Source organism: Haemaphysalis longicornis, unplaced genomic scaffold (genome assembly GCF_048455015.1).
Source record: "Haemaphysalis longicornis isolate Haplotype H1 unplaced genomic scaffold, Haemaphysalis longicornis Haplotype H1 scaffold_5, whole genome shotgun sequence".
Lineage (NCBI taxonomy): Eukaryota > Metazoa > Arthropoda > Arachnida > Ixodida > Ixodidae > Haemaphysalis > Haemaphysalis longicornis.
In genome coordinates this window covers 73,187,052-73,202,653 of record NW_027526385.1, presented here as the reverse complement: position 1 = coordinate 73,202,653, position 15,602 = coordinate 73,187,052, and the positions used below count along the sequence as shown (strand labels likewise).

The 15,602-nt window shown below is 53.6% G+C and overlaps 2 protein-coding genes across 2 annotated transcripts in view; one reads left to right on the top strand and one right to left on the bottom strand.

Moving 5' to 3' along the window:
- The window catches only part of LOC144139765 (uncharacterized), a 44,465-nt gene extending 35,385 nt beyond the window's left edge, over positions 1-9,080 (bottom strand). Inside the window, exon 1 of the mRNA XM_077672028.1 lies at positions 8,881-9,080. Coding sequence (XP_077528154.1) covers positions 8,881-9,080 — 200 coding nt within the window. The remainder of the gene's footprint in view (positions 1-8,880) is intronic.
- A 2,543-nt stretch (positions 9,081-11,623) lies between these two features.
- LOC144139764 (uncharacterized) lies at positions 11,624-12,109 on the top strand. The gene has a single exon (XM_077672027.1). The coding sequence runs from the start codon at positions 11,624-11,626 to the stop codon at positions 12,107-12,109; it is 486 nt and encodes a 161-aa protein (XP_077528153.1).
- The last annotated feature ends 3,493 nt before the right edge of the window (positions 12,110-15,602 follow it).

The window sequence follows — 15,602 nt, the reverse complement described above, 5'->3', positions numbered from 1 at the left end:
AGTCACATCCCCCGAGCACAGAGCGCATGCTGCGCATCACAAACACAGGTCCGGTCGTCGTGGGTTGCGGACGTGTTTTAGATACGACGCTCAGAGCATCTTTTGTCGGCGGCCCTGTCCTTCCTGCGTGCGTCCGTTGTCCGCAGCCACTCTCCCGCTCTCCTCTCCGATAGCGAACACTCTCTCGCGAGGGGCATTGAATTGGATTCGATTGGATTGGCTTGGCTTGGCTTGGATTTGGATTGGATTGGATTAAAGTGGATTGTGTTGGATTGTGTTGCGTCATAGCCGCGGCAGACGCACTAGCGCCGGCGCGTGCCCAGGTGAAAGCGTGTGCGGCCCAGCGCGCTCTCACTCAACACCACCTAGAAGACCTAGAAGTAAAGGTGGTGTTGTCTCACTCCGCCGGTGGGCGGCGCTGCGCGCGGTGCTGCGCATGTGCAGTACTCTCTCTCCCCGCAGTTTCCTCTCCTTCGGGCGCGCTGTTCATCTGTTAATTTTAAATAATATCAGAGCATGTTCTGGGCTGTGTTGGGCATGCGTAGTTGCATCTTTCTGTCCACTGCGCCAATTGTAGGGCCGCTAGCACAGCCCACTGATAAAACGGAAGCCCCCAGGACGAAAAAAATAAAATGGTCTATAGTGCCTAGAATATAACCGGTGTGCCGCTCTCCGGCGGCCTTTCGGTCGACGGTTGCTCTCCGTTTGCGCTTGAACCCCCTCAGCGTCGCATCACACCAGTTCCCGCGAGGGGAGGTGGGCGTAATTTTTTAAGTGCGAATGCACTTTATAAGCGACCCCAAACCATCCACCGCCGGCGTCGGCGGCGGTGTCGGCGTCCGCAGTGCTCCTCTATAAAGAAACAGCATCCGGCGCCAGGTTTCGATCCGCGGACTTTGCGGCCGCAGCGCGACGCTCTACCGACCAAGCCACGGACGCGACGTGATATCAGCGTTAGTGACGCGCCTTATATCTTTAACGCATTCAAACTACGTCGTCAGCGGCGTGCGTTGGCGACTCAGCGGCGTTATAGCGGCTTGATAACTGCGTGGTGTGGTGTACACGTGATACTACAAACCCGATGGAAGAGATGGAAGAGAAGGCGGCGAGGCGGTGGGCTGCGGGGGCCGAGCGCAAGCGCCGCAAGCGGGCCGACAACCGTGCATTCGCACTTTCACATTCTCCCCCTCGGGGAAATGCGGGGGAATTTTTTCTTTCGCTCCTGCGCGGCCGGGGCGGTATCGCGATTATGCTGGCCACGCGTCGCGAGCCATGGGTGACTGTTTCGGGCGGCGCGCGCTCTGCTGCGTCGGGCCGTCGAGCGCCTGCTCCCGCTCGTTAGTAACCGCTCGTCTGCCTGGATCTTCACCCAGCAAGCTCCCCTCACTTCGGACCGCCGTGCACGGCTCATCGCAGCACAACCTCGCCTCTACGCTTCACCGCTCCCATCGAGTACTCCTCCCGGACGCAGCATGACGCCAGGACCTGTGTTTGTGATGCAGCTGGCGCTGAAAACTGCGGTACGCTATTGCCGGGTTCCCTTAAGTGCTGGAGCCGATCGGCGTTCCAGATTCTCGGGTAAACGAGGGTGCACGTCCCGGTGGTTCAGGAGGCGAACGGCGCTTCGGCATCGCGTTTTTGTTGTTGTTGTTGTTGTTTTTGTAGCGACAAATATCAACCGTCGCCATTCATCACACGAGCTCATCTGAGTTTGTAGATACAGCGCGTCGTTTACAAAGCATGATTGACGCAAAAAAATAAACAGAGCGTCTCGTCAGGCGGAAACACCGCTGAATGTGCAACCACGGAAAGCATCTGCCTGCACGGCGGACAAGGAGCCCACTTTACGGTGAACGCACGACTCTGCATACACCGCAGCAGCTAAAACTTGCAACCGGCCGCCAGAGCAGGACTATTGCTGAAAATCAGTTTCCAAATGCGTGAAAGTGGGTGATAGTGAGGTGAAAAATCGTACGCGGCATCGTCGTCGGCGCGGCTTCGTAAAACGATGAAAGAATAACTACGGCGATGATAAGCCTTTTCCGTGCGACCGGCCGGCCTCGGAGGGACCTGTTCATCGCGGGAGCGACGCATGCAGAAGCGTTCGCGGGTCGCTGGGCAGAGGAAATTTTCAATTAATATCGTGAGCGAGCATGTTGTGTTTGGGACCACCCTATCTGGCCTTCAAACGCTCCTTCCCCCTATTTTATAGCTGACGTGCGTAGGCAAGCACGGCCGGAGAAGTCCAACTGCCCGATGTGCGAGCGGCCCGACCAGCAAGGCGGTCGCCGCTCGGCGCAACCAGTGGGCGGAGCATGCCCGTTGGCTCCTATGGCGTTTTTACGTTCCGATCCGCTCAGGGTGGCAACGCCAAGCTGCAGCGGAGCTGCGAGCGATTTCCTTGGTTTAGTTACGCGTACTGCGCAGCGGACCGGACCTTTCTATAGTTCATATCACAAGCTAGCTGCAGCACTGTGGAGGCTACATTGTTATCAATAGCACGCCCACTGAGGGCGCCTAATCCGCCGTGAAGGGGGTCCTGAAAGGGCACTCCCTTCTCCCCTCTCGGCAAGTGGCACCGCACGGCCCCGGCGCCTTTTGTCGCTTCCTTCGCGGTGAGTTAGGCGCCCTGAGGGGGACAACAATGTAGCCTCCACAGTGCTGCAGCTAGCTTCTGATATTGTGACGGGGGGGGATGTTCGGCTATGTACTGAGCCGACGGGTAAGCGTCAGTGTCTGTCTGATGAGAGCTCAGCAGCTAGAAGAGGAAGTCGACGACGATCGCTCTCGACTTGGTTCGTGCGTGAATCTGGACACTCTGCTCTGGCTTTCCCCTTGTAAATACCTTTGGTGAATACAATACCTTCCCCGTAACATTTTGGTGTGGACGGCAAGTTCCCCGACCAACGATGGCGCCCGAGGGAGCTACCGCGACTGCTTCCCCATTCATCGTTATCTCCCAGCAGCGTGACCCTAGCACGTTTTGCGGCACAGATGATGTTGACCTTGAAGACTGGCTGAAGACGTATGAGCGCATTAGCGCTCATAACAGGTGGGATCCCACCATCATGCTTGCGAACGTGGATAACTCTTTGAGGGGAGCGGCCAGGACTTGGTTTCGAACTAACGAAGAGACGGTAACAAGTTGGGACGACTGTAAATCCAAGCTGCGCGAGCTGTTCGGGAACCCTGTAGACCGTCAAACTGCCGCTAAGAAGGCACTGGCTTCCCGTGTACAGACCCCTACCGAGCCTTATGTGGCGTACATTCTGGACGTGCTATCCTTGTGCCAGAAAGCTGACGACCAAATGGCGGAAGCGGACAAAGTCGGGCATATCCTCAAGGGAATAGCGGACGACGCTTTCAATTTACTCATGTGCAAAGACTGCACAACCGTGCAATCAGTCATCAAGGAATGTCGCCGGCTTGAGCAGGCAAAAGGACGTCGCCTGACTACTAGTTTTATCCGACTTCCAAACACCGCTCCAACGTCGTCGTGCGAGGATCGTTGTCTTTCCGAACATCGACCCCCGGAGACTGACGTGAGCCCAGCTACGACGGGAAGTCTGACCAGGCTTATAAGACGAGAGCTCGAGGCTATGGCCCCCACGACGCTTCCCCAATCGGAAACGTGCCTCCCGTCCATCCCTCTGATCCAAGCGGTCGTTCGGGAAGAAGTAGCCAAGCTCGCCTTTCAGCCGGTTTGCGCTGTGAGAGGCCCAGGCGTTCACGCGCCTCACCTTTCCTCGAGCTACGGCGGCCGCAATGAATACCAACCGTCCACCTATCGTAGCCGCTACCTTTCGGAATGGAGGACACCCGACGACAAGCCGATTTGCTTACACTGCCGCCGAGTCGGGCATGTTGCACGGTACTGCCAGAGGCGTTCACCATTCTCGTTCCGGCAAGACCTTTCCAGCTACACGCACCCTTCTCAGATGCCTCGTCGCTTTACTCCACCGCCTCCGCCGCAACCAGTAGACGTCAACGCTCCGTTCCGCCGTTACAGCCGATCGCCGCCACCCCAGCGCCGTCAGTCCCGTTCGCCACAGCCTCGGCGTCCCCTCTCGCCGACGCCGTATAACAACTCCCGTCCGGAAAACTAAATGATGCAGCTCTCAGAGGTGATGCTGCATGTCCGACGGCCACCGAAAATCCTCTGTTGACGCTTTGTACACGGAAAAATTTACTGGAGATTCAAGTTGACGATGTTGCCGTTACCGCCTTGATTGACACGGGTGCACATATGTCTATTATGAACTCGGAGCTTCGCCGCCGCCTTCGCAAGGTGCTTACGCCCCCCACTTCACGTGTTGTACGAGTCGCTGATGGAAGTACGCCCACTGTCGCCAGGATGTGTGCAGCGCGTGTTACTATAGCTGGCCGACAAACCGTCGTGTTGTTTACTGTGCTAGATCAATGCACTCACGACGTTATTCTTGGCCTCGATTTTCTCGGGGACCATTCAGCACTCATCGATTGTTCGGCTGGAGTGCTTCACTTAGAGCTTCCTTCTTATCACGGCCACGACGATGTCCGCAGGCAGCACTTCTGTTCCTCTTCCGACGTTCGCTTACCACCCCTAGCCACTACACTCGTGTCCTTGCAACTGTCCCCCCTTTTCCCTGATGGTGATTACCTCGCTTCGCCTCTTGCTGACGTACTCTTCGCGCGTAATGTGATGACGCCGCACGCTGTCGTAACGGTTTTGGATGGTCGCGTCCGACTGCCGTTCACTAATTTGGCTATACACCGCAGGTTATCCCAAATGGAATGTCGCTAGCTACACTATGTACCATTCCACAGTGCGAGGTGAATGCATTAGCCGATGTCAATGGCCTAGACTGTCAGCGCGAGGCCACGCCCACTTCACCTCTGCCGCTCGATCTCGAACCCATGATAGCCTCTGATTTGCCAACTGTACACACAAGGCAACTTCGTGATCTATTGTCATCGTTTAGAGACATTTTTGACCTTGACGATCGCCCTCTGGGGCAGGCCACTGCTGTTCAGCATCGCATCCACACAGGCGATGCCAATCCCGTACGCAGACGGCCTTACCGGGTGTCCATGATGGAGCGCCAAACCATTCAGGCGGAAGTGGACAAGATGCTTCGCAAAGACATTATTGAGCCTTCCACTAGTCCATGGGCATCCCCCGTTATCCTGGTCAAGAAGAAGGATGGTACATGGCGCTTTTGCGTCGACTATCGTCACCTCAACAAGGTTACTACTAAAGACGTGTACCCACTTCCCCGCATTGACGACGCGTTGGATTGCCTCCACGGGGCCAAGTACTTTTCTTCCATTGATCGCCGAACTGGATATTGGCAGATTGTCGTTGATGAGCTCGATCGCGAAAGAACAGCTTTCGTAACGCCGGATGGTCTTTATCAATTCAAAGTAATGCCCTTCGGCTTATGTAACGCGCCAGCCACGTTCGAGAGGATGATGGACTCCCTGCTCCATGGCTTTAAATGGCCTACTTGTCTCTGTTACCTTGATGACGTCATTGTTTTCTCGCCCACGTTTGAAAGCCATCTGGAACGACTTGCAGCGATCCTTGACGTTTTCCGACGAGCAGGACTACAGCTGAATTCCAAGAAGTGCCGCTTCGGGCGACGCGAGATCACAGTACTCGGCCATCTAGTTGACGCCACTGGAGTCCGCCCCGACCCTGAAAAGGTTCGGGCTGTCAGAGAGTTCCCTCAACCTCGCTCGCCCAAAGACGTCCGAAGCTTCGTAGGCTTGTGTTCATACTTTCGCCGCTTCATTAGAAATTTTGCGACTATCGCCCAGCCACTCACTGATCTCCTGCGCAAGAACGCTACCTTCTCGTGGGGCCCAGAACAAACGGAAGCCTTCCAAACGCTTACAAATGTACTCACTGCTTCTCCCATTCTGGGACATTTCGACCCATCGGCACCCACTGAAGTCCGTACAGATGCGAGTGGACACGGCATTGGCGCTGTTTTAGCGCAACGACAAGCAAACGGCGACCGAGTCATTGCTTACGCCAGCCGTCTTCTCTCGTCGTCAGAGCGGAACTACGCTATCACGGAGCGCGAATGTCTTGCTCTTGTATGGGCCGTAGGAAAATTCCGTCCCTACCTCTACGGGAGGCAGTTCACAGTTGTCACCGACCACCACGCCCTTTGCTGGCTCTCCTCCTTAAAGGACCCCACGGGCCGCTTGGGGCGTTGGGCTTTGACCTTACAAGAATACTGCTTTACTGTATCCTACAAATCTGGTCGTACACATCAAGATGCGGACTGCTTGTCCCGGCATCCCGTCGATCCACCTGGTTCCTCTGCCCAGGACTCCGACGCCTGTGTCCTGGCTATTTCTGATTTGATTCATATTGAAGATGAACAGCGTCGTGACAACAGCTTACGAGCGATCATAGACAATCTGCGCTCATCGGCACACGATCCTTCGCTGCAGGCATACCTAGTACAAGATGGGGTGCTTTACCGCCGCAACTTTCGCCCTGACGGCCCTGCTTTGCTCCTGGTTGTTCCGCAACACCTTCGAAGGTCCGTGCTCCATCAACTGCACGATGCACCTACTGCAGGTCATCTAGGTCTGACACGCACCTATGACCGCGTCAGGCGGCGCTTTTTCTGGCCTGGCCTATATAGGTCGGTTCGACGCTACGTCAGTGCTTGTGACGCCTGCCAACGACGGAAAAGGTTAACAACGGCACCGGCTGGTCCCTTACAGTCCCTCGACGTGCCGAGCGAACCGTTCTACCGTGTAGGGATGGACCTCCTTGGTCCCTTCCCTTTCTCAACCTCCGGGAACAAGTGGATTGCCATGGCAACGGACTATGCTACCCGTTTTGCTATTACCAGGGCGCTACCTACAAGTTGTGCGACTGATGTCGCCGACTTCCTGCTTCACGACGTCATTTTACACCACGGCGCTCCACGTCAACTTCTCACCGACCGGGGACGATACTTTTTATCCAAAGTGGTTGCTGATCTCCTTCGTTTGAGTTCCACGACACACAAGCTCACCACTTCTTACCATCCCCAAACCAATGGACTTACGGAACGTTTTAACCGCACCCTTACGGACATGCTGTCTATGTATGTCTCCGCGGATCACAACGATTGGGACTTGACGTTGCCGTATGTGACTTTTGCGTATAACTCCTCGCGCCACGATACGGCTGGTTTTTCACCCTTTTATCTCCTCTATGGACGTGAGCCCACTTTGCCGCTTGACACCTTGATGCCCTCATCGATCACTCCACCGACCGAATATGCATTCGAAGCTATTTCTCGAGCAACTCTAGCCCGTGAGGTCGCCCGCGCCCGCCTTTCGGCCTCGCAGGTGTCGCAGAAAACACGTTATGACCTTAAGCACCGTAACGTCTATTATCCTCCTGGAACGCTCGTATTGTTATGGTCGCCTTCTCGCCGCGTGGGCCTCTCTGAAAAGCTTCTTTCGCCATATCATGGCCCTTACAAGGTCCTCCGGCAGGTCACCGATGTGACGTATGATATCAGTCCTGTTGCAGCGTCCACATCGTCTTCCACGCCGAAGACCGACATCGTGCATGTACTGCGGCTGAAGCCCTACAATTCTCCCAGCTTGGACGCAACACCTTAGTCAGCACCGAGTCGGTGCTTTCCCGGCCGGGGGGCTATGTGGCGGGGATGTTCGGCTATGTACTGAGCCGACGGGTATGCGTCAGTGTCTGTCTGATGAGAGCTCAGCAGCTAGAAGAGGAAGTCGACGACGATCGCTCTCGACTTGGTTCGTGCGTGAATCTGGACACTCTGCTCTGGCTTTCCCCTTGTAAATACCTTTGGTGAATACAATACCTTCCCCGTAACAATATGAACTATAGAGCTCCTGTATATCGCGACTAGCAGAGCCGTCTGGCCAAGTTTGGCGTAATGAAACAGAACCGAAAACAATTTCGCCACTTTAACAAAGTAAAACCAGAACGTATAGCTTATTTGTTTATTAAGCATTGACACGTGCAATCGTATTGCGTTACTGGTCAATTACAATGAATTAAAATAAATTTTCGACTTGATTATAGCCACACAATAGCCAACAAAGTTGCGTTCCAGATCCATTCGAATCCTTTTTGACGGCAACGCTCAAACAGGGCGTTTTGTTACAGTGAACTTGAATAATTCTGTGTAGTTTTTAAATGGGTTCGCAGTCACCACTGCTCGCAGAAAGCACAAGCCCTCATCGATGCAGAACAGCTTTCCCGGTTTGCGCGTCAAACAAGAGCCTGAAGCCGCGCCGCTCGTCGCAGGCGTGGCAGCCATCTTAGAACGTGGCCTCCGATCGCGGAGCCGATCGCGGAGGCCACGCTTAAAATAAGCAAAGTCGTCGCACGCGCGCGAGAGGTTGCCCGCATCGCCCCGCCGCGCTAGCGGAGACGGGCGCGACGGTCCGCTCAGGCTGCGTTTTAGCGGACCGTGTTTCTCGCTCCGCTAGCCCGCTTAGCGGAGGGCGCATGCGCAGTCGCACTCCCGCTCCGCTTAGCTGCTTAGCGGAACGTAAAAACGCTCTCGAGACGTACCGCCGAGCGGGACTAATGGCGGCGCGTATGTCGAAGCGCGAAGGGCCTTGTCGAAGCGAAGAGGGCCTTGCCGGGTCGCGGCGAACTCGTAGTTTCCACAGTACTTTGGAGGCGCGAGGAGAGGGGGAAAGCTGCAGGCCTTATTGCTGGCTTTTATTTAGCGAACGACAACTCAGCTAATACCTAACACTTTTAAACCATTTCTGCGAGAGGACGTCCATTTGATAGTGTTCCGGCGATTGCGCACGTAAAAGCGCAACCTTCGCAACCATTTTTAGGGCCCTTTCAGTCCCAGCTTCAGCCTCGCCAAACGTGTACGACCCACTCACGTGGCTTCGACGGCGTCGCCGGTTCGGCTGGGACGCCTCGAGCTGCGGGACAACCGGCGCTTCTTGCGTGGCAGCTGGCCTAGGCCGGCCGTGACGGTGACGGGAGGCGATTCGGCCGCCACGCTGGTGCCGGCCAACGCAGGCTGGCTGACCGCCTTGGGGAGACCGCGCCCAGGGTGGGAGTTGTCGGTGATTTCCATCGAGCGGGAGAGCGCAGAAAACAACGGCCGATTCACGCGGGTGCTGTTCGCGCGGGTGCGCTTCTCAACTTCTTCCTTTCTACAATTTTTTGCTTACTTTTTGTCCTCTTACACACGCACTGATTGGTCATAATTAAAAAATATATCACGTTCTGCCCATGATGATGATGGCGCCTGTCTTGGTGGCAACATAAGGCAACCACGAAGGGGATTGGCAGATTTTTGACGAATGTGACGTTTGGATAGGAAAACTTCGCAAATGTACGCAGTGTACGCCAAGACTCGTTCACACATTGGCAAGCCTTCTTTAAAATGAACAGCGACCTGACGCCAATACAGAAGTGATCGAGCCAACAAAGTCCGCTTGTTTTCCCATTCTAGCAGTCAAAGAAGAATTATTTGTTTCGCATAGTAAGAAGCGAGCACACGCAGACAGCTGCACGTGACGGTAGAGGTTAATCTGCTTGCCTGGCTCCAAACTAAGGCTCACAAAGAATCCGAGCACGCTAACACAATCCACAGTGGCCGGTGTTGACGGAGAGCGGCGAATCTTAGTCTGCAATGGTTTTAATTCATACATTAGGACCAGAAATTTGTAGGTGGAAACTTTTCTGTACCTTGGGACTTATACGTCACCTCGAGGATCCAAAATGCGTGGGTTGCGCCCCTTGGAACCAATGTCGACTGCAATTAGATTCCTTGGTGCTGGAAAGACGCTCTTTTTTGGGAGATTGATGCAACGTATGCACTTGTTCGTTTGGGATATTCGCCATGGCGAAATATGGCGATTGTTTGTGGTGTACGTGTACGAAGTGTCGCTGCAACCTATACACGAGAACAGGTTATACCGAGTTTGCGCTAAGTAAGCATGAAATCTCGCTTTCAATGGCTACCACGGCGCACGAGTTCAGTCCTCAAAAGCATTAACAATTTCCAAGAAGCCGGTGCAGCCTTTACACAGAGCTGCAGATTACCATAGCCACCGCCGAATCTCCGGCGGCTGGTAATCGGTGCTCGCCTGGCTGACGTTCTGCATTCGGCAGTTCCAGCGCATGCCCAGAACTGCGCTCATTACTCAGGGCGCTATAACATGCTGCCGCTCCGCGCCTAGGCTGGCACCTCATTCTTTGCTGTTGTTAACGCTTTTGATGGCTGTACTTGCGTTCAGATTAATGAAACCTGCTTAAATCACCTCATGTCCAGAAACGCAACCAAGGACACGTCGGCACAGCGCACAGCGTCAACGTTTTCGAGCTCCTCCCTTTGCATTCCCATCGGCGCCCTCGTCTGAATCGGCTTCGCCGCGACGAGTAGCGGAGCGCACTTGAAGACCGCCTAAGAAACCATTCGCAGAGAACGCTTCCAAACCACCGGCGCTCGGGATGCTTCCTTCGTGTCACGCTGGAGGGCACTGCCAGCAATGGGTGAAGAAATGTTTCACTATAAACATAATCAGGAGCGCCCTGCTTTGCTGAGACCAAGCTGGCTGCTTAAGGGACAAGACCTGCAGGAGCAAACTCATCAAAGGGTGAAGTGTGTGTGTACTGTGGTACAGAAACCATCCAATGCCCACCAATGAAATTTCAAAAGATCAATCTAGCCAGAAATGGAGAATAAGTGCTCCTTCCTGAAGCTCTGGGTTGCACTGCATGCAATGGGATGATAGCTGACCTATATGGAGTCAAGGTTAGAAAAAAGAAACGAGTGCTTGGGGTGAAAAGAAGGGAAGGTGCTGACCCTGGGCCTTCATGACCATACTTATCTCTGACAGATCATTTAAAAGAGCAGTAGTTGAATAGTGGTAGCCAGCACTAGGTTAGCTATGCAGGCGAGGTATATGTTTCATCCCCTCGATTTGAAGGGCATGCCTTTGGTCCCTTATCAGTGACGCCAGTAACACACTTTATTTCAACCAGAAGCAACGTTGTTTGATGGGATGCATCCACATCCAAGCTGTCAGCCGAACTTAAAGCCGCCTACTAAAGACGATAGTCTTTCTTGGGCTACTTGAACACGAAATTTTGATGTCACTGTGTGTGTTTGTCTAAAGAAGAAGTTATTAAAACTAGTAACAGCTAGGACCCGCTGTAGTTAGCTACTACACGGGTCGACAGGGCACCGGATATACGCAATGTATTACAGAGGAAACGAAGTGACCATCACCCAAGTTTACGAAAAACAAGGTCCAGATTGATGTCCACGGCACAAGGTCCAGACAACCGAGGTCACGCATAGGAGTCAACATAAAAGCCATAACAGTTCACACCCATCAGTTCTACTCCGTACTCATTTCGACGTCCGTACATAGAGGCATGCTCAGCCAGGCTGCCTAAACTGGGTCTTGGCCTCTGAACATATGACTTCCTTCTCTATACAACATGCAAGTGTTACACCTTACTAATCAGGCACTATACACCCATTGCACGATGTTATTGGCGACCTTGAGGAAGTGAGTCAGCCAACGGAGGAGGCAAGATTTTTCCCCCAGCGCCAACAGCTCATGCTGCAGGTACCCAAGACGTAATCTGAGTACCCAAGACGTAATGGTACAGCTTCACGGGCTGGTGGTGAAAAAAGACACGAAGCACTGTCCGCGGGCGATCCTCGCTCTCTACCTGAAAGGTGCCTTCGACAACGTTACGCCCGCGAGCGTGCTGTCGAATTTGAAAAAGACGAATTGCGGCCAGAGAACCTTCGGTTACGTAAAGGACATTTTGACCAACAGAACAGCCACCATCACAGTGGGAGAGGAGAAGTCGAAAACCATCGATCTCGGCGAGCGGGGAACCCCTCAGGGGTCTGTCCTGTCTCCCCTGCTCTTCAACCCGGCTCTCCTCCCCTTACATCATTTACTCGAGCAAATAGACGGCATTGACCACACCCTTTATACCGACGACATCACGGTGTGGACGTTGCAGGCCGGCTTCGACGTGTGGATCGAGGATTCCTTGCAGCGTGCGGCCACGACCATGCACGAGTACGCTAAGTCGTGCGGGGTGCGCTGCGCACCGCAGAAGTCGGAACTCTAACTCATACAGCCGGGCAGACCCAAGCAGGCGCCCCAACCGGCCGTCACGGTCAGAATCGACGGCATAGAGAGCAAGCCGACACAGTAGTGTAGGATACTGGGCCTGCAGCTGCAGAACAAAGGGAAAGCGCACGCCGCCGTCGTTAAAATCAAAACCACCACGGAACAGGTACTCGGCATGTTACGCCGAAACAGAAACAGAGGCCTCAAAGAGGACGACACCATCCGCCTGGTGCGGGCGTTTGTCGTGTCGAGGGTCACTTACTCGGTCCCTGTATCTCCAGCTGACGAGGACGCAGAGAAACACCCTCGACACGCTCATTCGCAAGGCAACGAAGCAAGCTCTGGGCGTTCCCATATAGTACTCGTCGACCCGACGACTGCAGAACATGGGCGTCCACAACACGGTGGACGAGCTTGTTGAAGCTCACCTCTCTAATCAACGCGTCAGACTAAGTAGCAGACTAAGCTGGGATGGCGGATCGAACCGATACCCGCGACGGCGCCCCTACACGGGAGGTGGAAGGAGGCAATCGAAACCAAGCCCCTACCCCGGAACATGACCCCGGGTAATGATGACGGGAGGCGCGGTGGGCGGGCGAAGGCCCTGGCCCGACAGCTGGAGGAGAATCCCCGGGTTCTATAGGCGGACGCCTCGCTTAGGAAAGGCCGCGCGGGCGGCGACAGTCGTTACAACACACAACCGACTCATCGTCACAGCGTCGAAGACGACGAGAGATCCCGTGACGGCAGAACAGGTGGCTGTGTCTCTGGCGCTCGTTCAACCGGGCGTGGAGGCCGTGGTTACGGACTCCAAGACTGCTTACAGCGACTACCGAAGGGGACGCGTTTCCTCCGCGGCATTTGCGATTTTGAAAAAGAAGGGGGCACCGGGATGCGTATTCCCAAACCATATCCCGCAGGAGCCCAGGCCGACCACACCCCCTAAGCAGGGGCGCAGCCAATCAGGTTAAAAAATTGCGATGGTTTAACCTCCTTGGACGCAGCACCGTGACGTCTCTACCTATACGTGCGCGACTTCATGCGAGGTGGATTTTTTCTTTTTTCCCCTCCCCTCGTTTCGGCTGCTTTGCGGGCGGCCGATGGTTTCGCTCCGTGGGCAACTTGTGTTGTACTACTTATATTTTTATTCCTGCTATTTCTGGTTTATACATTTGTATACTTTTTTGCGTGTGTGTGGCTTACAGTTGAGGCACGAGCTGTGACACAAAGTTGGCGAATGGAAAGGCCAGACACTACAGAAATATATATATATATATATATGTGGTAGCTAAAAATGCGTCGCAGGAAACAGACACAAACTGCTCATCTATACCCATCAGTGGATCTCTAAAAGTGACAATTTTTTGCCGCTATTTGGACTCCCAGATCACTATCGCAAAAATTGTGTGCCAAGGAGATAACTTTTTTACATAGTTTTATCTCTGCTGCGACTACCGTGGCTTCAAGCTCACGGGCAACTACTATTATTCCCAGCGAAAAGAATATACGTATCTGAGTGAGTGTAACACTGCATTAAATGAGAGGCCATGGGGCCCTGGGGGAGCAAGGATGAGGAGAAAAGGGGAAGGTCACAACTCGCACAATGAACACAGTTGCAGTCTTGGGGTCCTAATCGCAAAATGAACACATTAAAGTCAGTCAGTGGCAGCAAAACGCACAGTTCACACTTAAATGTACAGTTAACACTGTGGACAATGCGGTTCACACTGAAAACAGTGCACGCTGCAGACAGTTCACATTGTATACCGAACGGGGAAGTCGGCCAGGCTGCTACACCAATTTGTAGAGTCGGTTTTCAAGGGCGTACTCGGTAATTGCTTCTAGTGCGGTGGGATCGTCACGGACCCGACTAACATCTTCCTGTTCAGTCGCAGGGGCGGGACCTATAGTTAAAAGCTGGTGGCGATTACGGTCGAATAATGGAAAGAGCCAAATTAAGTGGTAACGATTTGGTGTGCCTTCCCGATTACAGGGGGGCATCCGCGCCATTGGGATCCTGCTGAAGCTGTCTATTTTTAAATAACGTATCTTATGCAGCAAAATCTCTGTGTGCATGAAGCACAAATTGTTAAAAATAACTAATCGACATTGGCAACAGCGTGAGTGGCAGCACGCATGATTACTGATATCAAACTCGGCCTGATGGCTTCAGTGAAGAGACTATGGTCAATAGCCCTGTACAGAAGACATATATCAAACTCCTCGAGTACTTCAGTTGCTGTACAATCCAACTATTACTTAGCCCTTGGTCGGTATATATTTTCTATATTGTTTCCCTAAATTGTTATGACCAGCAGTGCAAATTATGCAGAATTCATGACTGAGTGTAAAAAAAAGAAAAAATCCACATCGCATGAAGTCGCGCACATATAGGTAGAGACGTCACGGTGCTGCGTCCAAGGAGGTTAAAAAATTGCAATTTTTTTAACCTCTCCGGCTGCGCACCTGCTTGGGGGGTGTGGTCGGCCTGGGCCCCTACGGGATATGGTTTGGAAATACGCGGGATGAGCCATTTAGCTTGTGTGGGTCCCGCCTCATTCGAGGGTAGCAGGCAACACCACCGCCGACTACCACGCCCGCGAAATGACGCTCCGGGCAGCCACCGAGTCGCGCGATGATGCGGACACCCCGACCCCAATGACAAGCTACACTTAGAATACTCGATCGTACAGAGAAGAAAGGGCGCACCTTACCCTAACCGCACCGCACTTTAACCAGGCAACAAACGATCAGCAAACGATCCTGCCCAGAGTGCAGGCGGGGTCGCTCGCGCACCCTGCCCTGCTCCATCGCATGTATCCCGAGTTACACGACGCCACCTGTCCTTTCTGCACGCAGGCCGAAGGCACCCTGTCGCACGTCATGGGGGAATGCACGTTCATCAAGAGTCCACTTCCCCCCCACTCCTTCCACAGCACCCCCTATCGTATACCTCCATATTTCCACCCCTACTGCTTGAGGGATGGGAGACCTTGCTGTCCAACACCGCCCTGCCGACCCAGCTAGCCCTGGCGGCCAGGGGCCAGGAGTTGTTGGCGACATATGGCTCCCGTGAATAGGGAACCACCCCCGCCTGGTGCCTGTGGGCACCACCAAATCATTTGGGCTCAATAAATGTTGTTTCATCATCATCAGGTGCATTACCACTGGGTTGTCTAAGCACCAGTGATCACTGAACAGGAATAAGCGTAGTCATTTGGCAAAACACTTTAGCCCGTGCAGGGTTGCACAGGTTTTCGAAGATGCCGCGATATTGTCAAAACACAGGGATAAAGCACCAGGGAGATAAACGATACATACCAGAAAAAGATGGTCCGCCTGCTGCTTCAGCATGATGCCCTCCATAGCGTTTGTCGAAAAGGAATTCGCATATATAAATTACACCTTTACGTAACCACGTCAGAAAATAGATTACGCATGCGCAGACGTGCCAGTGATTGTGTTTGGGTTTGTTTTTGTTGTGATTTAGC

What these genes read in the sequence shown, in the direction of transcription:
- LOC144139764 (XM_077672027.1), top strand. Translation starts at nt 11,624, where the DNA reads ATGGTACAGCTTCACGGGCTGGTGGTGAAAAAAGACACGAAGCACTGT.